The sequence below is a fragment of the Anolis carolinensis genome, chromosome 2, assembly GCF_035594765.1.
Source record: "Anolis carolinensis isolate JA03-04 chromosome 2, rAnoCar3.1.pri, whole genome shotgun sequence".
NCBI lineage: Eukaryota > Metazoa > Chordata > Lepidosauria > Squamata > Dactyloidae > Anolis > Anolis carolinensis.
The window spans coordinates 216,604,300-216,629,324 of NC_085842.1; the positions used below are offsets into that span (position 1 = coordinate 216,604,300).

The window sequence follows — 25,025 nt, forward strand, 5'->3', positions numbered from 1 at the left end:
ATGATGTAGACAAAGCAAACAGAGGGAGACAATCTGCAAAGTTGTATTACATACAAAGTTGGGTTAGATGGGGTGCTTTTCAGTGGCATTTGCCGGTTAATCTTCCCTTTTGTGACAGAGCCAACGACATCATAATAATACTTGATTTATAATCCAACCTATGTCCAGGAGGGGACTCCAGGCAGTTTCCAGCAAAATAAACACAATGGCAAACATTCAATGCCAAGAACAACAAATAACGAATCAAAGGTAAAGTTAAAGGTTTCCCCTGACATTAAGTCTAGTCGTGTCCAACTCTGGGGGTTGGTGCTTGTGAAGGAGGGTAGCCTAGAAGACCCAATTAATAACGAATAGATGTCCCAAATAATAAAAGATAACTGCCACCGATTAGTGGAAATGCAGCCACCACTGTGTGGAGAGACACCTTTAGATTATAAAAGTGCTCAACCACCCAATAGCTCAGAGGAAGCCTTTTACTTTATTCGGTGTTAAAATGGTAGCACAATTGTGCTGAGGGAGTCTATAGACAACAGAGGCTTTGATGTAAAAAGAACAATATCAAGTTTATTCAGGCACAAGCTTGGTGGTTACAAAAGATGTTTCACTTAGAAGTATTCTTATTAACAGTTACAATACTAGAATGAGATGAATCAAACTCTCTAAAGTATCACTTCTTTTACTAAAAGTAGTTAAAACCTCTTCCTCTGCTCCTTTTAAACTGTAACTTCAATGGATCTCTGTGAGTCCAGCTGGGATTGGTTCCCAAAGTCTGAAACTTGGACTATCCAGTGACTTCAAACCACAGTCACCCCCGTGATATACTATCACAGATTCTCTGTGCCTTTCCAGGACACAGACTACATTAAATAAGTCACCAAACTTATTTAAAACCGACTCAAAATGAACAATTGAGTCTCCTTGATCCCGTCAACCTGGAATCAATCTTCCCTGTGCCTCATCAGAGCACAGACTGAGGCTTCACTTTTAAAAACCTCTTCACTTCTCTTCCCCTCAGCAGATGGCTCCGCCCACATCTCCATGGCAACTGCCTCAGAGGAGAGCCACTAAATGGCTGCCGCCGTCTCACACCTACCCAACCAAACCACAAGCACATAGTTAAACACAACAAACATGAATACAAAACTCATACTTCATTACAGTGCTCATCTCCATTTCTAAGCCGAAGAGCTGGCATTGTCCGTAGACACCTCCAAGGTCATGTGGCCGGCATGACTGCATGGAACGCCATTACCTTCCCATCGAAGCTGTACCTATTGATCTACTTTCGGTCTGCAAGTTCAGCAGCTCAGCACTTTAACACACTGAGCCACCAGAGGCTCCAATCAAACCATGAATCAAACCACTGGATAAATACAATCTTAATTTAAAAAATTATAAAAATAATAACTTAAATAAATATAACATAATACATCTCAAACATCTGCAACATGATAAGTTCTTTAAAACTCTTTAAAATTAGACTAAAAATATTAGAGCTAAGATTGCATACAACTTCTAACAGGTGAATGTAGGTGTCCAACAACTAGGCTGGGATATATATAAAGATGTAATTAGTCCTCCTCCTTTCCATAAGCTAAAGTGCATAGATGGGTTTTTAAAAGCTTTTTAAAGGAGAGGAGAGAGGGGGCCATTTTTAGTTCTTTAGGGAGGGAGATCCAAAGGTGGGAAGTGATCACAGAGAAGGTCCCCTCTCTCATTCTCAACCATGCTTGAGATGGGGGTGGGACCGAGAGCAGGGCCTCCTCTGTAGACCACAGTGCTCATGCTGGTCTGTATGTGGAGATACGGTTTTTCAAACAGTCTCAGCCTAAACCATATAGGGCTTTGTATTTAGCCCAGAAGCAAACCGGCAGTCAGTGGAGCTGACACAGAGCCACTTCTGGCGGGGCTCCAGTGTTACTATGCAGATCAACAGGAGCAAACCGGGAGGCAGAGGCTCCCCCCCCCCCCCCCGTGGGGGGGAAGCTGGGTGATGCAGGGTGTGGGGTGATAGGTTCCCCATGCCCCCTGCTTGGTACCACTGGATTCACCACGAAGCGTGGCGATTCTGGTGGCAAGTCTGATAAGATCATAAAAGACACAGGAAATAGCTTCCTACTTAGCTCACCTGGGGAGTCCACCAGTGGAAAGGTCTTGACAGTTGTGTTTTCAAGTATATCCTTCAGGTCCCGGTATTTGCAATTCGAGGAGATGAATTTGACATCACACACCATAATATCCTCAACGTAGATATTGTATTTGCTTAAATAGCAAAAAAAGAAAAGTAAGTAAAATGAAAGCAAGCCTTTATTCGTTTTTCATTCACTAAAATCCATATTCTGCCCTAAGGACATGCATGGCAGGTGCTATGTGTAACATTAAAAAAAAATTAACAATAGAAAACAAATTAATTCTGAGATGAAGAACAGTAAGATCCATAAAAGCAGTAATTCTACTTGGGCTCAACTGCCAGTGTTAAATAAGGCTGCTTGAAGAATAGTGCTAAGCAGAACATTCATGACATCCCTGACCCTAGAGGATCCCTGTCTGACATCCATCCAATGACAGCATTGGAAAAAGTCCCCATCTGATGACCGAAGAACCCAGAGTGAATTATGTGCCAGGAGGCAGTCTCACCTGGGAACACGTTGGGATCAAAGCAATCGTGGAAATTGAGGAGCCAAAGCTCAGGTGTATTATGCTGCCTAGGAATCACTCCTGTTAATTAGCAAGCTTTAGGTACTGAACTAATTGATATTTTCAGACGCTCTTCAGTTTCAATTTCTGACCTCCCTTCATCTTTCTGGTTTATGGGATTGGTACCAGTGCATTCAACAGCAGTGCTGTGACAGAAGCCTCTGGGGAGGGCCTGATGTTGTTGTTTCTTGGGGCTCCTCCTTTTAGCAATAGTCTTACAATATCCCTTAGTGACCAATGGTTCTCAACCTGGGGTCCCCAAATGTTTTCGGCCTACAACTCCCAGAAATCCCAGCCAGTTTACCAGCTATTAGGATTTCTGGAAGTTGAAGGCCAAAAACATCTGGGGACCCCAGGTTGATAACCACTGCCTTAGTGTAAGTTGAAGGGCAAGACCCAAAGGAGTTTGCATGATAAGCTCTTGCTGCAGCTCACAGCCTAGGTGAACCTCTTGATTCCTAAACCTGCACTATCATGTATATCTAATGATCTAATTTTGAAATAAAGAAAGTTCTTCTTTCTAGCAGTGAAAGTAATACTTCAGTTAATCTATAGGGGCCCTTGGTATCCACTGGTGCTTGGTTCCAAGATTCACATAAATACCCAAATCTGTAGATGTTCAAGTCCCATTGTAAACAATGACATAGTAAAAGTTTGTCCCTTACACAAAAAGGCAAAATCAAGGTTTGCTTTTGATTTCTTTTTGGGGGGTAGGGTGGGGAGGAGAATATTTCAAGCTATTAATGGTTGAATCTGTGGTTGGATCTGCACGGCCATATAATACAGTTTGAATCTTCAGTGTAGATTCATATAATGCAGTTTAACAGTATTGAAAGGCATTATATGGATCTACATTGACCATATAATGCAAATCCAAACTGCATTATATGGCAGTATAGATCCAGCCACAATTTCATTTTCCTTGCACTTCTTTGATAAGTCTTGTACCTTATTTGATTCCAGCCCAGGTCTGGCAGATAGGGCAACTTCTTCACTTGGATAATGCTGTCATAAAGACTTGGCTGCAAACTCTGGGCCACCATGTTGGCAAGGATGACGGCCACCATCATGGGCAGGATGTGGGAGATCTGACCTGTCAGCTCAAAGCAAATCACAGCCGTGGACACTGTGTGGCTCACTGCACCAGTCAGAGCGGCAGCTCCTTTCCCAATTGCAGGACACAAGGGAAGAAGGAAGGAAGAAGTTAGTATCACCTTCATGCCCCATATTGAGATTTTAAGTAAAAGGAAAAGGGTACAATGGGCTTACCTATCACGGCATAACCTCCAGGCAAGATTTTGTAAATAATACCATCAAAGAGAATCCCATCAGGAAAAAGCCAGGCCATAATTTCGCCCACCAGGCGTCCAAATGCAGCCCCTAAAAGCCATTGTGAGATCATTCATTTAATGCCCACAAGCACAATGAGATTATCCTCTGCATGGCTGATCTCTATCAGATGTGTTGTTAATCAACTAATTAATTTATTTCTTGAGTTTCTTCCACAGCTAAGATTCAAGGCAGTTTCCAAATTACGTTTTAAATTATGCCCTCTGAATAATAAATCAAACTGATCATGTGATTAAAAGCCAGTTGAAACTATTTAGGTATTGCCATCATCAACATCATCGTCATCTAGCTCACCAAAGAGCTAAAAATATGTTTTAAAATATCCTGTTTGAAAAGCTGCCAGCAAAGCTCACGTCAATAAATCAGCAGTAATATAACAGAGGTCAAGAAAACATTACACAGGATTTGAGCAAAAAAGGTACACTAATTCTGGGTTTTTAAAAGAAATCAATGCCCAAACAGAAAGAACAATGGACTCACTGCTGTTTCTGAGAGATCTGTCTTGGCTAATAAGGCTGATGTGCTACCTTAAAGTCAGTGTAAGTCTGGCCTTATCTTGTAACTACATGTTATCAAAGCCTCGTCTATACTACCATATAATCTAGTTTGAAACATGCAATGCAGTTTAATTGCATGGAAGTGCATGATATAAGTCTACACTGAACATACCGTGCTGTTTTAATTAGCTAAAGGAAGTTTTTATTGGAACCATATGGACAGGCAAGGTAAGGACCATCCTTTGCGAATTTGCAGGACAAAGATGGAAATCATATAGCCGAAGATCAATCCCGACAAGACAGAGGTCCTCCTGGTCGATCGTAAACCTGACCGGGGTATAGGGTGGCAACCTGTGCTGGACGGGGTTACACTCCCCCTGAAGCCACAGGTCCGCAGTCTGGGAGTCCTCTTGGATTCATCGCTTACGCTCGAGGCTCAGGCATAGGCGGTGTCTGGGAGGGCCTTCGCACAATTGAGACTGCGACCGTACCTCGCGAAGGCTGATCTGGCCGGGGTAGTCCATGCCTTGGTCACCTCCAGACTGGACTACTGTAATGCACTCTACGTGGGGCTGCCCTTGAAAACGGCTCGGAAGTTCCAACTGGTCCAACGAGCGGCAGCCAGGATGTTAACTGGGGCCCCTTACAGAGAGAGGTCAACCCTCCTGTTCAAGGAGCTCCACTGGCTGCCATTTACTTTCCGAGCCCAATTTAAGGTGCAGGTGCTTACCTACAAAGCCCTGAACGGTTTGGGACCATCCTACCTCCGTGACCGCATCTCCGTCTACGAACCCACGCGTTCACTTCGGTCATCTGGAGAGGCCCTGCTCGTGATCCCGCCTGCGTCGCAAGCGCGGTTGGTGGGGACACGAGACAGGGCCTTCTCTGTGGTGGCCCCCCGACTCTGGAACACCCTCCCCAAGGATCTCAGACAGGCCCCTACATTGGCAGCCTTCAGAAAGAACTTGAAGACCTGGCTGTTCCAATGTGCCTTCCCAGATTAATAGGAAATCTCCAACACCAAGTCCCATAAGCACTTTATTAGAACTAAGATCGTATATCGCACTCTGCACTTGCCCTATAAGCCTTATATATCACCTGTCACATCAGCACTTTTAATCTTGTACCCATTACTCTGGCCCGGCCCAGTTTTATTGTGTTTTAGCGTATTGTTTATTGCTTGTTGTTTATACTGTTTTAATTGTTTTTAATTTGCCTTTTTGTTTTGTATTGTTATATTGTGTGTTGAGGCCTTGGCCTTTGTAAGCCGCATCGAGTCCTTCGGGAGATGCTAGCGGGGTACAAATAAAGGTTAATAATAATAATAATAATAATAATAATAATAATAATAATACACTGAACATATAATGCCATTCTAAACTACATTATATGGCAGTGTAGATCCAGCTTAAGAATATGTGTAGAGGGTGAAATGAATATCTCCCCGTTAGCTGAAATGTGACAAAAACTAACAACACTGTCCTTAGCATCTCATCTTCCAATAGGATACTTGCCATTGTCTTTCAGCAATGCCCTGCTTCATTCACTATATGGCATATTGGCCATTTCTACATAAAAGAACTAATTGACATAAAGCTGATAGAGGAAATGGCAAGACATTAGGACTAGTAGCAGCACATTTCCATTCTCGAACATCCTACCACTGACCTCAAAGAGGCTACTGGAGAACAAAGGAATTTAAAGGAGAGATTTCTGCCAGAATGCATCCACTAATTTCAACCCACCACCAAAGGTCTGAAGCAAGATAATGCTATATGAATTGTTGATTATCTCAGAAGAGACATATATAGAGAATTAATAAGTTTTCAAGGTGTTGTAGATAAGTCACCAGAGGCTGATGGTTTAACTGATGATTTAGAGAGGATTGTAAGCTGTCTTGTGGCACAAAGTGATGGGCCCTCAAGTCTGGGAAATGATGGTTCTCTCTGTGAGAAAACCGGATTGGAAAGTGCAGGGCCTCAAGGGCGTTCAGGGGAATCAGAAGTAGCTACAGCAGAAAAGGATTTGAGTAAAGATCTGGTTGATAAGGAGGGTTCCCATGGGAACCCACCTGCAGCTACCGAGATCAACAAAAGTCTTTGTTTACAAATCAGAGACGAAAATGAATTGTGTCATTCAGAGAGATTACGTGGGAAAGTTGTGAAAGAAATTCATGGGAAACAGAATGATTTGATGGGTGCCTACAGGGCCGGTCGGAGATAAATTTAAATATTAAGCGGGGGTGCTGAAAAGCGCCCCCCGCCGGCCCCGCCTCCTGCGCCCTGGCCCCGCCTCCCATGCTATTTGCCCTGGCCCCGCCTCCCATGCAGCGTGGGAGGCGCGGCCAGGGTTGGAAAGAGGGAGGCTTCGCCGCCCGGGGAGGGGAGGAGGGGATCCCTCCTCCCCTCCCCGGGCGGCGAAAGAAGGAGGCTTCGCCGCCCGGGGAGGAGAGGAGGGGATTCCTCCTCCCCTTCCCGGGCGGCGAAAGGAGGAGGCTTCGCCGCCCGGGGAGGAGAGGAGGGGATTCCTCCTCCCCTTCCCGGGCGGCGAAAGAAGGAGGCTTCGCCGCCCGGGGAGGAGAGGAGGGGATTCCTCCTCCCCTTCCCGGGCGGCGAAAGAGGGAGCCACAAGGCCAGGGCGCACTGGTCGGGCGGCGGGGCACCGTCAGAGAGGTGCCCCGCCTCCCGCCCAGCCTGACGGCGCCCCCCGGGACCTGCGCCCGAGGCGGCGGCGTCACTGGCCTCTATGGTGGGGCCGGCCCTGGGTGCCTATTAAGCAACAAATTGTTTACCTTAAGGTCAGTTCTGACAACATTGCATTAGAGTGAGAAACTAAGTCTGAGTTCTCTTGTTCCTGGTTCAAGTCAAGTTTTGATTTTGGATTTAATATATCCTGGAAGTTTTCTATGTTCCTGTTCATGTACTCCTGGTCAACCTTTTAGTAGTTATAACTTCCTGATTGTGGACTTATGCTGTATCTGTGATTCTTTGCTGTTCCTGAACTTTGCCACCTTTGGAACTTTATGAGACATTTGGATTATTGTTTGGTTATCCCCTTTTGCTAAACCTTTTTGGATTATAAATTTTCCTTTCTTATTCTTGATTATTGATATGCTTTTATATGGTTTTTGCAATAAACTGTTGCTTATATTCCTGGACTCTTGTGTGGTGCAGTGCTCATAGGTGTTTCTAGGCCTGGGGTGCAAAACAAGACTGCAACAGGACACTCTGCTTAAAGCAAAAACAAACTAAATAACTACATCCTCATGTTTTATTTCAGGAGATATAAATTTCTGAGCAGACTTATACTGCATACTCATCAAATGTTATTGTCAGGGCACTATTTAGGGTTAGTGCTAACAATACAACAGTCAGCTTTTGCATCCAATGTTGCTCTGATTCTATTCGCCAAATGTATACAATGTGCATCTCACTAAAGTCCTAACATTTTATTTCATGCATCTAAGTTAGTAGGTTGTAACCCATAAAAGCTCATGCTAGAATAAAGTTGCTATTCTCAGAGATGCCAGAAGATGTTTGGCATAGGTTAACATAGTTGCATTTTGGACACAAGGGCAGAAGAGTCACTTTTTGTGCCTCTTTGTCATCTTTGCTCTGTTGCCATCCCAGCCTCTTAAAATTATTTTCTGAGAAGCCCCAAGAAAGGAATGAAACTCACCCAACACGAAGACTGGCATGAAGCCTCCACATGGTATCGGCATGGTGGTGGAGACGACAGACATCCAGAACTAGGACAGAGGCGATAGGTAGCTACGATTACTAAGTGGCAGAGGCTTATCCCAATGTTTTGTTGAACTGAGTGGAACCTGGCAGACAGATGTTATAGCAGGTGCTTGTCTTTCACTTTGGCTGGAAAGTGGTAGTACTATAAAGTTCCAAATTTCACACAGAAACTGTTTGGATTTTGTTTTTTTTAAGCCAGTGGCTGTTAGGTTTTTTTTTTCAGATGGATGTTAACTTGCAGGACAGTTATGAAAACACAAAGTGGCAGTGCCATCTGCAAGTGAACAAAGCCGTCCAATCTTGCAATATGGAATTGACTGGCATACTTTGTCGATGTCGTGCATCTCAATCAATATATATATATATATATATATATATATATATATATATATTTCTCATTCTTTCATTTCTTAAAACAGAAGCAAAGTGGAAATTGTATTTGTGAATCATTCCTTAGGCTGGAGACTGTGAACAGTTGTGGATCAAATCCCACCAATTTTCTAACCTACCTTTTTTACCTGGTATCTATACAAGTCAGAAAGGCAGAGAAAGGATTTTTCCATGTTAAAAACCCTTCAGTGCATAACAATGGTTGCTCATACAGTACTTAACATAGTGTTACAGCCTCCATAATAACACTATGTAAAAAAATTTGGAAAATTTTCTGTTCCCGGTTTAAAAATGTTATTTTCTGTTTAATTGTGCAGTACTTCCTTTGAAAGTTGTTGTTATACTTCAGAAACTTCATTTTTGTGGCTGCCACAAATTATGTTGAATTGATTGAGACTCTATGAAATATTTATTGAAAAACTATAGCAAACTGTGCTGCAGGATGTCCGGCCAAAACAAAGTCTTTGCAGTTTAATACACTTTTCCATGTTTTTATGATAGAAAATATATTCTAGGTAAGGATGTGCACATAAACCATGTGTGAAAAAAACGAGAGGTTATTACAGAATACAGTGAAACATAACTGCTTGAAAATGGTCAAATGTCTGCTGAGTCTCAGATTTGGATGTACAAATTAAATTTCTGGTTTAAAATAAGGTTCGCTCTTAAAGGTCTGGCCCCACTGACCCTTAGTGATGTATTCCAATCAAGGTGGAGAAAGTCCTAAAACAGTGGTTCTTAACTACAACTTCCAGAAATCCCAGCCAGTTTACCAGTTTAGGATTTCTGGGAGTTGAAGGCCAAAACATCTGGGGACCCACAGGTTGGGAACTACTGTCCGAAAACTTGGATTCTCACAAAATGCACAGAACTATGGGTTTCACAAAAAAGCCGAAGAAAGTAATTGGCTGTGTATCTGGGACACTGAGTTGCAAAACTACATCGACTTAGCTTCTATTTTCCCAGTTTTTAAAGACAATGGGAGGGCTCTTTTTCCTGCAGAGTACCTAAGTAATCTAATCATCCCAAAATACAGGAAAGTGTTCACTTTGACTAAATTCAATGTGTTCTCTTCTTCAGTACTGGAGGGAAGATAAACAACATACCATATTGCAAATGCCTATGTCCCTGTGGAGACTGTAGCAGTGGAGACTGTGGCAGTGGAAACTATGGGGTACATTTTATTACATTGTTCTTTCTACTGAGATCATCAGCAACATTTTATTCATCCAAATTTACAAAGTTTACCAGGAAGACTTAAAAGTTTTCATATTGGTTATCTTTTGGCTGACCAGTCTTCTAAAATCACAGCTAACGTTTCTCGTTTTTGTGCAGCAGCAATAGCTTGCCAGAGCAGGATGCTGTCACACTCCTATTTATTTATTTATTTATTTCCATCATTTCTATGCCGCCCTTCTCACCCGAAGGGACTCAGGGCGGCTCACAATCTGGCAAAATTCAATGCCGTATATAGTACAAAAAATAAAACATAGACAATTAAAACAATCAATTTAGCATAATACAATAAATACATTTAAAACAGTACAATAAAATACTTAAACCATTTGTCCACAAAAACCTTGCACATAAACCTTAATCCGGACCGAGTCAAAGCCAACATAATTCATTCATTAAACGCTTGTTCACAAACCTTAGGAGGTTGTATTATTTTATATTCGCTTTTATCACTGTTATTCAAACATGCAATTTTAAATACTGCTTTTCACATATTGTGTCTTAACTCTTCTTTTAAATTTTAATGCCTAAATGTATGTTTTACTTATCTTTTACTCTTTGATTTTGCTGGTCATTGACAGAAATAAGGATAGATAGATATACCCTGTTTCCCCTAAAATAAGACATCCCCAGAAAATAAGACCTAGTAGAGGGTTTGCTGAATTGCTAAATATAAGGCCTCCCCCGAAAGTAAGACCTAGCAAAGTTTTTGTTTGGAAGCATGCCTGCCAAACAGAACACCAGAGCATGCAGGATTGGTAAATGTACGTACCATAGAGTGTTGTACATGGAAATAATGGTAGTAACAAGAAATTATTGACAGGATTCAGTTTGTCTGTTTATGCTGGTTTGTGATGACAACTACTGTACAGTATATAATAAATGTTCTTTTTTTTTTTTTGTTCAACAATAAATGTGAATTCTTCTTCATGGAAAAATAAGACATCCCCTGAAAATAAGACCTAGAGCATCTTTGGGAGCAAAAATTAATATAAGACACTGTCTTATTTTCGGGGAAACACGGTAGATAGGAAATGTCCTAATTGAGATGATTCATATAATTCCAGGGAAATATTATGGCCTTAATCTTATTTCAATTTTGATTATAGGAGACATGCTGAACCCATTGCTCTTCAACAACTGATTACTCTAATTGGGACTAACCAACAGGATGTAAGCCCATGTTTTTCCAGAATAAGTGATTTATATGGACGTAAGCACATTATTACTGAATGCTCTCATTATTGCTACAAATACTGTGGAGAGTCAAGAATCTGAGGTCTACGTTTGTACCATCCAATTAAGCTTCTTCAATTGGCCTGAACAAAACTAAAAGCCATACCTGGCTTTAATGATACAATTGCCCATGGAACTGATACCCTAGATGTCTTTCTGTGAACAAAAGTAGAGTCCACATGTCTTTGCTCTGCCAAAGGAAAATGGCTAACATGGTGGGAAAGGGCGTTTACCTAGAACAAGTCAAATAGGCTCCCTACCTTCATGAGGAAAAAGAGAAGGATGATGACAAACACACTGACTTTGGGATGGATCCAAACAGCAGACTTCCCCAGGATTGCAGGGTCCTCTGTATGCTTTACCCAAGTGTAGTTATCAAAGAGGCTGCTGATGGCTTCTCTGGGCATCAACTGTAAGGAGATAATGCAATGAGCAGGGAGTCTCTTGCCAAAAGAAAAGAACAATTTTTTGGAAAAAAGTAAAAGATCCAAAAGCCACTGAAATTCAGCAAGAGCTATTTTTTGACTTGTAAATTGTACTTTATTTTATTATGGCTGTTCATTTTTATTACATTAGATTTGTTGGTAAAGTTCCATTATACAGGTGGAGGCCAAAAGGGGGCACTAGACAGAGTTGTAATGGTTGCTTACCTGTAACCGAGTTTCTTCAAGTGGTGATCTGTGAAATTTGCATTTGATGTAGTTTCCTGCACCTATCGCAGCTGTTTCAGATTCTTTGTAAAAAGCTCTGCAATTAAGGGGCTCCAACCCCGCCCACCCTCCCAGGATATAATGAGGTGGTCTGGGTTGGAGCCTCAGTTTTGGTGAAGCAAAGCAACAGTTGAGAACAGAAGCATGACAAAAGTGGGGAGGATGGATGGGTTGTGTGAATTTCACAGATCACCATTCAAAGAAACTTGGTTACGGGTAAGCCACCATTACTTCTTCTTCATGGTGTCTGTGAAATACACACCTGATGTAGATTAGCAAGCTACCTTTAGCAAAGGAGGGTGTCATGTGAATGCCGAGAACAGAACAGCCCCCCACTCTTTTGGCCTGAACATCCAATTTATAATGGGGGACGAAGGTGTCCGGGTAGCCTAAATGGCCACCCAACAGAACGACCCTCAGAAATGCCATGGAAGTTGACACTGCCTTAGTGGAATGGGCTATCACATTGCCAGGTAGGTCTTGACCAGCTAACTGGTATGCTAAGCGAATCGCTGCCACAATCCAACCCGAAAGCATCTGGGTGGAGAGAGGAAGACCTGCCATATCCTTTTGGTATTGTATAAATAGCCAAGTTGTCTTCCAGAAAGAAGCTGTTCTTTCAACGTAAAAGGCTAAAGCTTGCCAGACATCAAGTAGATGGAAGAACTGTTCTATAGGTGGAGATGGGTTCTGCTGAGAGAACTATATCTTGAAAGAGATGAAATTGAAAGTTCGGTCCGAAGTCAATATCCTTTTAAACATGCTGCTTTGTGGCAAAAAAAGGAATTGAGGCTCCAACCCAGACCACTTCATTATATCCTGGAAGTGTGGGTGAGGTTGGAGCTCCTAATTGCAGAGGTTTTTTTTTTCAAAGAATCTGAAACAGCTGTGACAGGCGCAGGAAATGACATCAGGTGCATATTTCACATACACTCATTCAAACCTCCCCCTTCCTATAAAATGGACCATCGTTCTCTGTCTAGTGCCTACTTTTGGCCTCCGCCAAAAGCAATTTGTTTAAAAGAAAACACTTCAATTGTGTGTGTGTGTTTTACAATATCCTAGAAGCTGAAGTGATAAAGACATGTTATAAATAATATATAAGTACACAAACAGAAAGCATTCTCACCTCTCCAGCCATAAACTGTCCAAATCCTGGGGGGAATGTCAGGGATGCTATCACAAAGGTTATAACCGCTGGATATACGAGCCGACTAAGACAGAAAAGGACACAGAATTAGCTGGATTATAATGCAAATGGCCAGTGGACTCTGAAAGGGAATTGTGATGATATACTATTAAACAGAAGAACAAGGTAAAATCTGTAAGGACCTTTCTCAAGAAACAGGGCATCAGTGTGTAGGAAGAGGTCCATTCTCATGTGAATGATTCTGTGCTCTGTGGAAATTTACAGCAAGCTACTCAAATGATCAAAATGTTATATTTTGAGTATGTTGGGCGATGGAGCCCTTTGAGACATCACTGCTTGTCTTGAATGCAAAATTGTTAATCCGCCAAAACTTTATTGATGCCCAGACACTATTCAATGCTTTGAAGTAACTGATATCACAAACAGAAATGGACTACTTGCTTGCACTCTGTTCCCATAATTTTCATACTAGTAAAGGTGGAAAATATTCGGCAGGAAGAAAAAGAATTGCATGTAATATAACACAAAATTCTGTTGTCTTCTTCATTTCAGTGAAACAGGCCCTGCTGCTAAACAATAGAAGATAAAAAGGAAAAATGTCCTTGTGCAATAGGGTAAGGGTTGTATGATAGAACCCCAAATGCTTCATTCATTCCTTCTGTTTACACAGACTCTTTGCTGTGTATGTTTTTTTAATCATGGAAATATGCAGTGACTTTATTTGATATCCACAGGGCATGTGGAAAATGCGAAGAGAAAAGCAAGACTGGAAGCACATCTACACTGACCATTTAATGCAGCTTTAAGTGATGCAGCGTGAATTAAGGAGTTTAAAACACAGCAGGGGGACAATTTGAATTAAAGCGCTTTTAATGTGCTTCAGCAAGCACCCACTGTAAACCACACCACACAGCAACATGGCAACATTGGCTCTTTGGAATGCAAAATACTTTATAGGCATCCGCCCCGCTAAAGCGCATTTAAAATTTGGAAGGAGGGGCTGGGCGCTGTCAAAAACACCCCAGAGGCATAATTGGCCTGGAGAGGGATAACTGATCTCCTGAGACGGGTAACTAAGTACCTCCACTGCTAAGTTGGCTAACTATCAATCCCCCCTTTTAAAGCCTCTTATGCCTCTGGGGCATTAGAATCATAGAGTTGGACGAGACTGCATGGACCATCCAGTGCAACCCCCTGCCATAAAGGAAAAGCACAATCAAACTTCCCTTGACAGATGGCCATCCAGCCTTTGTATAAAAGCCTCCAAGGAAGGAGCTTCCACCGCACTCTGAGGCAGTGGGTGTTGCACCTCAGCAGGGTTTCACCTTGCTCACAGCACCCACCAAGAAATCAAGCGTGAAAGATTAAGAAAGCATATATAAAAAGGGTAAAATCCAAGAGTTAATATAGAAGGCAAAAGCCACAAGCAAAATGCCAGTTCAAACTGATCACAGGAAACAATCCAAAGGCAGAATAAATACAAAACAGAGCTTAAAACTGGAACATGAATCTCTAGGCAAAATCCAGAAAACCAGGAAAATAAGATGAACATGAATCCCAAAATATTCCATGGAACAAGATACCAGTATATGAACTTGACTCTTGGCTTGAACGAAGAACGAGGCTAGGAGACTTCATAAAGACAGCGACATTGCTAGATCTAAAATCCCTTCACTGCTTCCTCTGCTTTAAGGACTATAAAGCATGAACACATTATTTTGACTTTGAGGGGCCCTGTTTCATCTATCTCCCTCACGAAGCCTTTGTGATTTTCAGCAACTGAATCCTTCCCCCCTCTGAGCCAATCTTGATTGTGTATCCAAGTTAACTTCTCCCCTGGATGAGCTTATGTTATCAGAGCTGCTGGATTCCAAAACATCTGTAGTTGCACACGGAGACACAGCCTGTTGCTCCAACGTCCCCTCTTTTTCCCCCTTCTCGACTGCATCTGACTCCAGTGTTTTTCCAAACTCTGAACTGCATCTAAGCTGTCAGACTCTGAAACCGCATCTGATCTTTTGCAGAAGTTATATCACTATTTCACACATAGTCTTACTGGCCTTTATACAGAAAAAAAAGTCTGTTGGTATAATGGAAATGCTTGCAACCTTGAAGTCAAAACCAGACTAACTCTGAAAAAACATACTCACTATTTGGTTAGGAACTGACTCAGAGCTGTGTGCCGACGGACACACAAAACCACCTGACGATGGAAATAAACAAAAAATGCTCCCATGAATCCAGAACAGATCCTATGGTAGAAGAAATGGAAAAAGAGAAATTAGTCCTCTACTCATTTTTCTTTCTAAACCCTCTTGGATTAGATGAAGGGTCTGTGTGTACTTCAGCATCCTGTTTCCCACAGTGCCCTATGACCCTTTCAAGACACCCTAAGTAGAGCTGTAGAAAAAATACTCCACTGTATATAATGCATATTATTTGGGGCGCTGATTCAGAAAATTGCATTGGATAGACCACATCAGCTCTAGTTTCTGATACAAAACATATGCCATCCAGCAGTCGCCGTCTGCTTGCCCACAGAAAACCATATTTAATAATCTAGAGCTGATGTGGTCTATCCAATGCAATTTTCTGAATCTGCACCCCAAATAACCCCATGAACTGGCCTAAAAATGAGGGAGGAGGAGGAGAAGCAGCAGTCAGGAGGTTTGTTGTCATGCCTTTCATGGGTAGTCAGCCTCTCCCCTCCTGACATCCCACTGCCTCAGCACTATAAGAGGGTTTCACGAGACCATTCGCTCTCGTTGCAACGTTGTAGTAAAGGTGAGGCTGTGGACCATATTTTAGTTCTTGTGGACCACTGGTTGGGAACCACTGCTCTAATAGATTGATGCCAATGCCACATTTTCACATTGAAAACAACCCATAATTTTCAATTGGTCAACTGTAACCAGCTGGCTTCTACAGTGACTTCAGCTGTTCATTTCCATCATCTAACCCTGGACAAATAAGTGGGAGCCTCTAAGGCAGTGTAACCTAACCAGACAGCTGCAATTGTAAAGAAGGACAGCAAGACTCCTGTGCTATTAAACCCCATATATCAGAGAGATATTTTCCTCAGCACTATAGAACACATTGCACCCTCCTAGAAAAAAGGTATAAGGATCTAGCCCAGTGTTTCTCAACTTGTGGGTCCCCGGATGTTTTCACCTTCAACTAATAGAAATCCTAACAGCTGGTAAACTGGCTGGGATATCTGGGAGACCCACAGGTTGAGAACCACTGATCTAGTCCCTATTGGCCCTCCTTTGCACTTGGTCTCCCTAGAGTGCACTGTAAGCATAAGGTCTCATTACAGAAGCAAGACAATGCTCCTGCTCTGAATTGAGTCATTGTAAAATATCTCAAAGCTTCAGGATGGTGAATATGTTTTGCCTAACTTGAAACCTCTAAAGAATTCTACGCAGGTAGTAACTCTGTTTTGTGGGAAGAAATTTCCAGTGTGGTTCACCTTCTATTATACCTCTATTGCAATTAACTACATCCCTTTGAACTTACCCTATTACAGCAAAAGCTGGCAGCTCCTGTAGGTCAAAGGGGAAATCCATACGAAAGTTTGTTCTGAACAAAGCTGTAATGGTGACTGCAAATTGAGAAAAGCGACAGGAAGAATTACTAGAATGAAGAAAATGAACACGAGAGAACTGGAAATCAGTAGCCCAAAGGTGGTTGTGGAAGGCACATCAAAAGACAATGTGATCTCAATGCATAAGCAGAAAGCAAGCATGGAAAGTATTATATATCTCCCTTGAGCTCTGCCTACGTTCTGAGCACCACACTTTAAAGAGCGGGTGACGTTAATGTTCTTATATGTTTTTGGACAGGAGTGAAATCTATATAGCCTCAGGAGCACTGGAATACAAAAGACCTCACTGTTGCCGCCATTGGAAAGTAGGTCTGTTTCACATAAAGTCATAAAATAGGGGCAGCACAAATAAGAGATGAAAGCAGAGGAAAGGCATTTGTAATACAAAAGAGCAATCTAGCGAGCCAACAAAGCAAAGCAAGAACTGATTTTAAGCTCATCTGAGAGCTGCCATTTGTCTGCTGTGTAGGTAAATGAGGGACCAAGACAGTGCAACTAACAGGGGTGAAATGAATTTCCATATCACCCTTTTGACCTTGTAAAGTTATCTGCAGTGCCAACCCTGGAGGTTGGAGGGAAGGAGAGGAGAGGATGGGACAGTAGCAGCGAGGGCTGAAAATTGTTTGTCTTTTACCTGCATCTTTATTCCAGACAGCAAAGACTCGGAAAACAAAGGCACTGAATGTAGCTGCAAAGAATCCACGCCAGTAGTTACGGACAGCAAAGTAGGTGGATGTGACTTCAATGCTGAAGAGAACACCTGTGGGTAAAAGAGAGGCTCTCAAAAATACATGACTGTGCACACACACATGCAACACAGAACAAGTACCTTGCATTCAACCAGTGAGAGTTTACAAAGGGGATAGAGATAGGTTGTGAGGGAAAAGTTCAGGTTGAACTCCCAATTTACTTGAATATAATAGTTTCCTTCTTGGAGTCCTCGTGGACAACAAGTTAAACATGAACCAACAATGTCATGCAACCACAAAAAAAGCCAATGGGATTTTGGCCTGCATAAATAGAAGTCTAGTGTCTAGATCCAGTGAAGTCATGCTCCCTCTCTATTCTGCCTTGGTCAGACCACACCTGGAATACGGTGTCCAATTCTGGGCACCACAATTGAAGGGAGATGTTGACAAGCTGGAAGGTGTCCAGAGGAGGGTGATTCAAATGATCAAGGGAACAAGAGAACAAGCCCTATGAGGAGCGGCTTAAAGAGCTGGGCATGTTTAGCCTACAGAAGAGAAGGTTGGGAGAAAACATGATGGCCCATGTATAAAGATGTGAGGGGAAGTCATAGGGAGGAGAGAGCAAGCTTGTTTTCTGATGCCCAGGAGACTAGAATGCAGAACAATGGCTTCAAACTACAAGAAAGGAGATTCCACTTGAACATGAGGAAGAACTTCCTAACTGTGAGAGCAGTTCAGCAGTGGAACTCTCTGCCCCGGAGTGTAGTGGTGGCCATCTTTGGAGGCTTTTAAGCAGAGGCTAGATGGCCATCTGTTGGGGGTGCTTTGAATGCAATTTTCCTGCTTCTCGGCAGGGTGTTGGACTGGATAGCCCACAAGGTCTCTTCCAACTCTGTTTCTATGAAAGGAACCTTTTCTCTTCAGGATCTGCTATTCAGTGGGTTGCATTTTACAAACAGCTCCAGATGAACCTTTGAATCTCCCTGTTATCCAGTATAAACTGGGAAAAATGCATTACAAAGTACATCTAAAATGCTGCACACTGCAGGCGAAGAAATGGAAGAAACAATCTACTCTCCAGGAACATTCCGAAATCCCTATATTGAAGAAAACTGCTAAGTTTTAATGGAACCTACCAAATACTCCTATATAAGTCAAGCTCATGTATAAGTCTGTTATTATAGTTAACTGTGCAGCATTTCAGAAACTCAAAATTGGTTTTGTTCATCTGGTTCTAAGATCAAACATGCTATTGGAACAGCATGAAGAGAAATCACAGGAGTTTTCACAGTGGTTTCAACACCACTTAAGGTAGAGGATGTGCTCATCACCAGTCATCCAACATCAAATGCATTTTTAAGGAAACTGTGGATGGCAAATGTCTAGACAAATAATCTGGGGAGATGGAGACTAGATGGATAGAGACAGGGAGGGTAGGGGTTAAAGGTGTCATGCTTCCGATGAAAAGTTAGACAATAGCCAGTAGCCACTTGCCTCCAAGTGGTGTTCCAAAGCAGCAGCCAACCCCCACTGCACATCCCACAGTCAGGACATCTGTGTAATAATATGGCTGCTACTGGTGGAAGAGATACGTATGAGAGAGGAGGGAAAGAGAGATAGACATACACACAAAATGAGACACAGAAACAGAGAGGAAAAGGAGGAGTGAGTGACAGAATTGGAAGGTAACAACATAGAATAGTTGATTCAGGTTATCTAAGTACACAAGTTATACCCACTGAACCATATTCTGTATGCCAGGAGGAGTTTCTGTCTCATTTGTCTCTTATGCATAAGCTTCACTACACTAACAGAAAACGATGTTAAGCAAAGCTGGGTTCATCATGCAAGCAGTCAGGCCCATGCCTGAGCCTTTATAGATGCAGAATTCTTTCTGGGTTCTAGGAACTGGGTTTTCAAAAGTGAAGGAACATCAAGTGTAAAAGGATATTCAGAGGCTATAGTTGGTGATTATGAGGTTGAGTATAGCTATGTTAAGTTTTATCTTTGCTTAATTTTTTTTATTCAGTTTAAAAATAGATCTCTTCTCAATGCCATGCTAGTATCTATCTACAGTCGGGGAATGGGTGCGTGACGATACTGAACCAGAAACATTACCTTCTTCTTATAACTAGGGGAAATGTTCACTCATCCAATCCCATTTGCACTCTGAAAGTGTACCACACACTAACTGGTAATTCTCGCCACTGTACCATGTGATATTTTAGAATGTGGTTTTTATCAATTCTCAAACAGGTTCTTATGTATAGTATGGATCTATATATTTTTGCCTTTAAGAATCTTATATGATAAGAAATCAGAAAGCCTTGGGAGAGGGTCTAAACCACCTGAAATCACAAAACATCATCTGGAATGAAAACCACAGTCACCCAACATATTGGGCCAGTGAAGATGAGCCGGACGTCACTTGCTGCCTGCCCATGAAATTAAGCCTCCTTACATCACAACTTCTTTCTATTTCCTACAGGATGTCCTTTAGTACCTTTCATTTCTCTGTCCGGTTATGAGAAAACACATTGCAAGGCCAGAAATTATGCCAATGGCATAGAAACGTGGCTTCCTCTCCAGAGTCCTTCTCAGCCTGGATCATAAATGCTGTATGTATGAACACAAGAATACACTTGCCTCCAAGGGGAGCCCCGAAGCAACATCCAACTCCAACTGCGCAAGCTGCCACCAGGAGTTCCAGCTGCCTGTGTATGTTCTGGAACAGAAAGCCCAGCCGCATGCCAGGGTTAGAGGCAGCACAGCCACAACGTTAGTCTCCTCTTCCTCCAAAGCAAAGCAAAAGCCAACGGCAAGACCTTCCTTCTTTCACAGCTACAGCAGCCCAGCCTTTGGGACAATGGATGGATCTGGTGTGAAACATCTACCATAACTCAGCCGTTTCCTGTATGCCAATAAACTCTTATTGTTATACTAGCCTTCAATGTAGTCTGCCATTTATTTTATTTATTCATTTATTGTTTAGATTTCTTACATACTTTATACAATACATTCTTTTTGGCTCTTGTTACCAGACACTGGAATGGTATTGAGCTGCCAGCCACAAAGCCAGCCATGGTTAGAGAGCGCCTGTCTCTATAGTTTCACAGCCAGTGTTAGAAGCAATTTCATTCTAATGCCACAGCCAGCTTCAAGTTATAGCAGTTTATAATATATAGATTTTTATCTCTACTTTTAAAGTCACCCAGCCATCCATACATGTCTTGAGACTTGCTACTGATACAGTTGCTCTGATAAAACCAATCATAGTTATTTACCGCTGCTCAATATTTATATAAAGTGGTTGGTTTCCTATGCTTGTATTATTTCCCCCACTATTTAAAAAAGTTCACATTTCTCTCTTTCTCTTAGGGGGATCTGTCTTAGTTTTGCCGATGGCATCTAAATGATGCCTCTGGTAAAACCAAATTAATTTGGAACAAATTCAGAATACACAAATGAACTAAACACCTGGTAAGATCTGTTTCTAAAGGAAAGATCCGGGTTTTACTAGGTGTGGCCCCTGTGTGGATTGGGCTCGGGGACCGTGTCACGCAATTGCTAGGCCCAGGTAAGTTTTATTTACTTTTCTGGGGTACATTTGGGAGGGCTTGTGGTAATTCTCACCAAAGCGAATTTTTAAAACCCACTTTGGTACAGATTTCTTGGCTGTCTGGAAGCACCCAGTAAGTTTAATTACTGGCTATATGATTTTTACACCAAAATATACTGGTATTTTTGGCTCTACCCCTTTTTGTTTAGGCTCCACCCATGCCTAGAGTGCAACACCCCAAACTTCTCAGAAACTGAATTTGATCCTTAGGTTGATATAATTTCACTGATATAAAAATAGCTAACAACTGCAACAAGGACTCTGTGGCCCCATCTACATTGCCATATAATACAGTTTCAGAATGCAGATTATCTGCATTGAACTGGATTATATGGCAGTGTAGACTGATATAATCCAGCTCAACCCAGTTCAATCTGAATTATATAAGTCTGCACTGACCAATGCAATCCAGTTCAAACTGCAGTATATGGCAGTGTAGATGGGACCTGAGCCCCAATGCAATTCTGAAAAACTGACATTTTGAAACCTAAACAGGTTTGGAAATTTAAGCAACTAGTTCCCTTGCACATAGCTGAATAAGACCCCACATTTTCTGCTTTGAACTGGAATATATGGCAGTGTGGAGTCAGATAACCCAGTTCAAAGCAGATATTGTGCCATTTTCTGCATTGATATTCTGGGTTTTATGGCTGTGTAGAAGGGCCCAAGGTCATTGTAAGACAAATACAGCCAAGGGGGAAGGTGACAACTCTGATTTACTGCTAGCTGCCATAAGCTATAACTTTGGCTGAGTCTACATGGGCATGACAACACATGCTTATTCTGAGCTGACTCCTGGTTGTCTTCATAATGTTTCACCACATCCATTGAGTATTGCAGGTTAGACCAGGTCAAAATGGCTTTGTTCTGCTTCACGGTAAGGGGGTGATCCAGAGTATCACACAGCTTCAGGGTTGTGTGGACAGCTGCATCAGGTCTGATTTGAACCAGTCCAACATTCACGTGGGACACTGCCACCATCAACCTTTCCCTGAGCTCATCAGCACAGGAAAAAGGGGATTTATCATACCTGTGTTGTTGCCATCTCCACTCCCAGCTAGATACATGAACAGAGGAGGCCACACAACCAGGAAGAAGGTGGAGAGATCATTTCACCACTTACTGGCCACTTTTTAATTTTCTAATTTACTAATTTGTTCCAAGTCTGGCCTCTTCACCAATAGTCTACATCCCTGATGCTCTCTTCCACCTCACAGTCTCTCTCGAAAACCAGATGGAGCATGCAGAACACTTACCTCATATACACCACAAAAGATGGACATGAACTTGCTGAGAACAGCAGCACATATGCTAGCAATGTGCACAAAGGGGCCCTGCAAAGAGAAAGAATGACGGGGAGAAGGGGAGGAGATGAGAAGCAGCATTTAAATCTCTTTCATGTTCAAACAGAAACAAATCGAGGCCCTAACCCAGTGGTTCTCAACCTGTGGATCCCCAGGTGTTTTGGCCTACAACTCCCAGAAATCCCAGCCAGTTTACCAGCTTTTAGGATTTCTGAGAGTTGAAGGCCAAAACATCTGAGGACCCACAGGTTGAGAACCACTGCCAACCTTAACTGCTCCTCTGACCTGTTTCTCTCCCTTTCCAACCTCATTGTCTTAAAAAGCACTACTGAATCTTGGCCCACCTTTCTTTTTTCTCAAGTATGCACCCGAATCCTGCCTTTGGGAGATCCTGCTGTAGTGAAGAATTCCAGAAAATAGATTTGGGGCGGGGGGGGCAATTGGGGTTAAAATTAAGTAATAAAATACAGAAAGAAGGACTAGACTCCCAATTCCAGTGCATCGTAATCTGACCTGCAATTTATTGGTTTTCCATCCAATATGCCTCTGATGCTCCTGATCACGGGCACCTTTGATGCTCACTGTCTGCTTTCTTACGATTTCTCCTTCTGGCGTTGCCTTCTTTCCCATGATCATCCAGAATTCTCCTTCCAGTTCTGCCTTCATTGACTTCCCTGTTTCCATTGCTTTGATCCTATATCTGCCCTTTCCCCAAGTCTTGCCATGCATATAGTTTCTTCCCATTCCTCTGCTTTTTTGCAGGGACAAAGAGCAAACACAGTCACAACCTGCATCACCAACAACAAATTTCTGGGATCACTTTGCAGGTTGTTTAAGTAATCAAGGGACTACACTATGTTTGTCTTTTCAAAAATCTGATTTAAACAAATTATAGCGATAGCAGCAGAAGAAGCAATCAAGACGTGCTTTAAAGCAGGCATGGACAAACTTTGGCCCTCCAGGTATTTTGGACTTCAACTTCCACAATTACTAACAACATACTTGCTGTAAGGAATTGTGGCCATTGAAGTCCAAAACACCTCGAGGAGCGACATTTGCCCATGCCTGCTTTAAACAGAAAAACATTTTAATCAATTTCAGAGATGCGTATGTTTAGGTTGCTTGATTAGTCAGTATTATAATGACAAATACAATCGTAAATTTATCTGACCCTAGAGCTCTTTTTCCCACTACTGCCAAATAGATTTTTAAAATTATCTTAATGTATGTCTGTGAGAGCCTCTCCTCCATTGCTAATGGTCTTAGAGGGGATTACCATCGTTCCTCCATATTCATGAATTCTGTATCTTTGGATTCTGCCACTGAAGGCTTGAATCTTTTTAAAAAATCCCAAAAGCAAACCTAGATTTTTGCCATTTTATATAAGGCACACCATTTGACTATCAAATAATATAGTCTGAGACTTGAATATTGACCAGTATTGCTATTCATTGGTGCTCTGGTACCAAATCCCAGCAGATACCAAAGGAGCACTGTACTTTCAAGGGAGAAAATAACTTTAAAAATTGTTTTTCAATTACTAAAACCTCAGATTTCCTCTTCAGCTGCTGCAGCAGCGACTCTATAGCTATGATCTTGCCAAGTTCCCCTGGACCCAGTGGCCCCGAAGGGCTTAACCAGATCATATTCCAGAATGCAAGAGAGGAATTCTTCCTGGTGTTCAACCCATTTTTGGAAAAATGTTGTGGCTGTGGGCTTGTGTTAAGGAATAATGATGCTCCAGCTTTGGGAGAGCTTTCATAGTGCCCGGGTTAAAAATAAATAAATAATAATAATAATAATTATTATTATTATTATTATTATTATTATTATTATTATTATTATTATTATTTTCATTGGAAGAAGGGTGAGGTGGGACTTGGAGTACTGCAAAAACACCTGGGACTTTAAGCAATCCTTAAAACCTGCTTAAGAACCCAGCCCTAGGAAACTGCATGATAAAATACTCCTCTGCTTCCTTGGCCCCGGCTACTGCAGGCTCTTCTCTTTCCTTACTAATCCCCATGCAGCACTAAGCTCACCTCTTTCCCAACTGGTATCCCGCTTCCTAGGCCAGCAGTGAGGCTGACAACCTTGGCCAAAAATGCTTTAGGTGTGAGATATTCCTTGAGTACGACTCCTCTCATGATTGTTTTCAGCTCAGGGATTCCAGAGCCTGAAAAAGGTAGAAAAAAACACAGTAAAGAAAAGGAGCCATGAAAGAGGAAAGGAACACAAACCAATATCAAGGAACCTAGAAAAGTTACACATATGGCCCATATTAAACTCATGTTATTGAAACTCAGACTAGTTGTAGTCATATAGGGATAGTAAGCGTTCTAAAGAAAAGGGGAAATTAAATTGTTCCTTGACTGTAAATAAAGTATTCTCACAACATACCCTCCCCATAGGCTTCAAATGCCATTTGGGATGATCAGCTCCCTTTGACTGTAATTTTGTTATTTCAGAAATGGAATTGAGGTGTTAGCAGGTGACTGCATAAACCTGGGTTGGCGGGGGGAAAGAATCATTCTCTACTAGATCATTTGAGGTTAAGATAGAGAGACAGGTCTAGCTTCCCATCCCTAGCTTTCCTCACCCACAGCCTGCGGAGAAACGAGCTGGCAGAAAAGTGCAGCAAAGAGGATGAGAATGAGGGGGTATGTGACCCAGGCCAGGAACTGCATAGGGATGCTTGGGTGAAGTTCTCGGTACATCCATTTGTAAGCTGCAGGGAGAAAAAATGGCAAAGGTCAGCAGAAGCAAGATCTAAAATCATATCTTTAAATCAGTGGTT

At 42.1% G+C, this 25,025-nt stretch overlaps 1 protein-coding gene and 1 long non-coding RNA gene across 3 annotated transcripts in view; one reads left to right on the forward strand and one right to left on the reverse strand.

Annotated features, from left to right (window-relative positions):
- The window catches only part of clcn1 (chloride voltage-gated channel 1), a 123,588-nt gene that overhangs the window by 14,211 nt on the left and 84,352 nt on the right, over positions 1 to 25,025 (reverse strand). The window contains exons 4-16 of one of the 2 annotated variants that reach the window (XM_062971747.1): positions 24,828 to 24,956; positions 24,271 to 24,404; positions 22,181 to 22,258; positions 19,952 to 20,030; positions 17,251 to 17,376; positions 16,529 to 16,613; positions 15,160 to 15,261; positions 12,989 to 13,073; positions 11,410 to 11,559; positions 8,223 to 8,292; positions 3,967 to 4,077; positions 3,646 to 3,859; positions 2,129 to 2,262 (exon numbers count right to left, since the gene is read on the reverse strand). In XM_062971747.1, coding sequence (XP_062827817.1) covers positions 2,129 to 2,262; positions 3,646 to 3,859; positions 3,967 to 4,077; positions 8,223 to 8,292; positions 11,410 to 11,559; positions 12,989 to 13,073; positions 15,160 to 15,261; positions 16,529 to 16,613; positions 17,251 to 17,376; positions 19,952 to 20,030; positions 22,181 to 22,258; positions 24,271 to 24,404; positions 24,828 to 24,956 — 1,497 coding nt within the window. Of the gene's footprint in view, positions 1 to 2,128; positions 2,263 to 3,645; positions 3,860 to 3,966; positions 4,078 to 8,222; positions 8,293 to 11,409; positions 11,560 to 12,988; positions 13,074 to 15,159; positions 15,262 to 16,528; positions 16,614 to 17,250; positions 17,377 to 18,799; positions 18,879 to 19,951; positions 20,031 to 22,180; positions 22,259 to 24,270; positions 24,405 to 24,827; positions 24,957 to 25,025 lie in introns of both variants that reach the window. The other variant, XM_008119426.3, reaches the window with a different exon arrangement.
- Positions 91 to 13,641, forward strand: LOC134296539 (uncharacterized). Its single transcript, XR_010003324.1, has 4 exons — positions 91 to 249; positions 9,758 to 9,851; positions 11,023 to 11,086; positions 13,562 to 13,641. It is a non-coding gene; the product is annotated as an uncharacterized LOC134296539 (long non-coding RNA).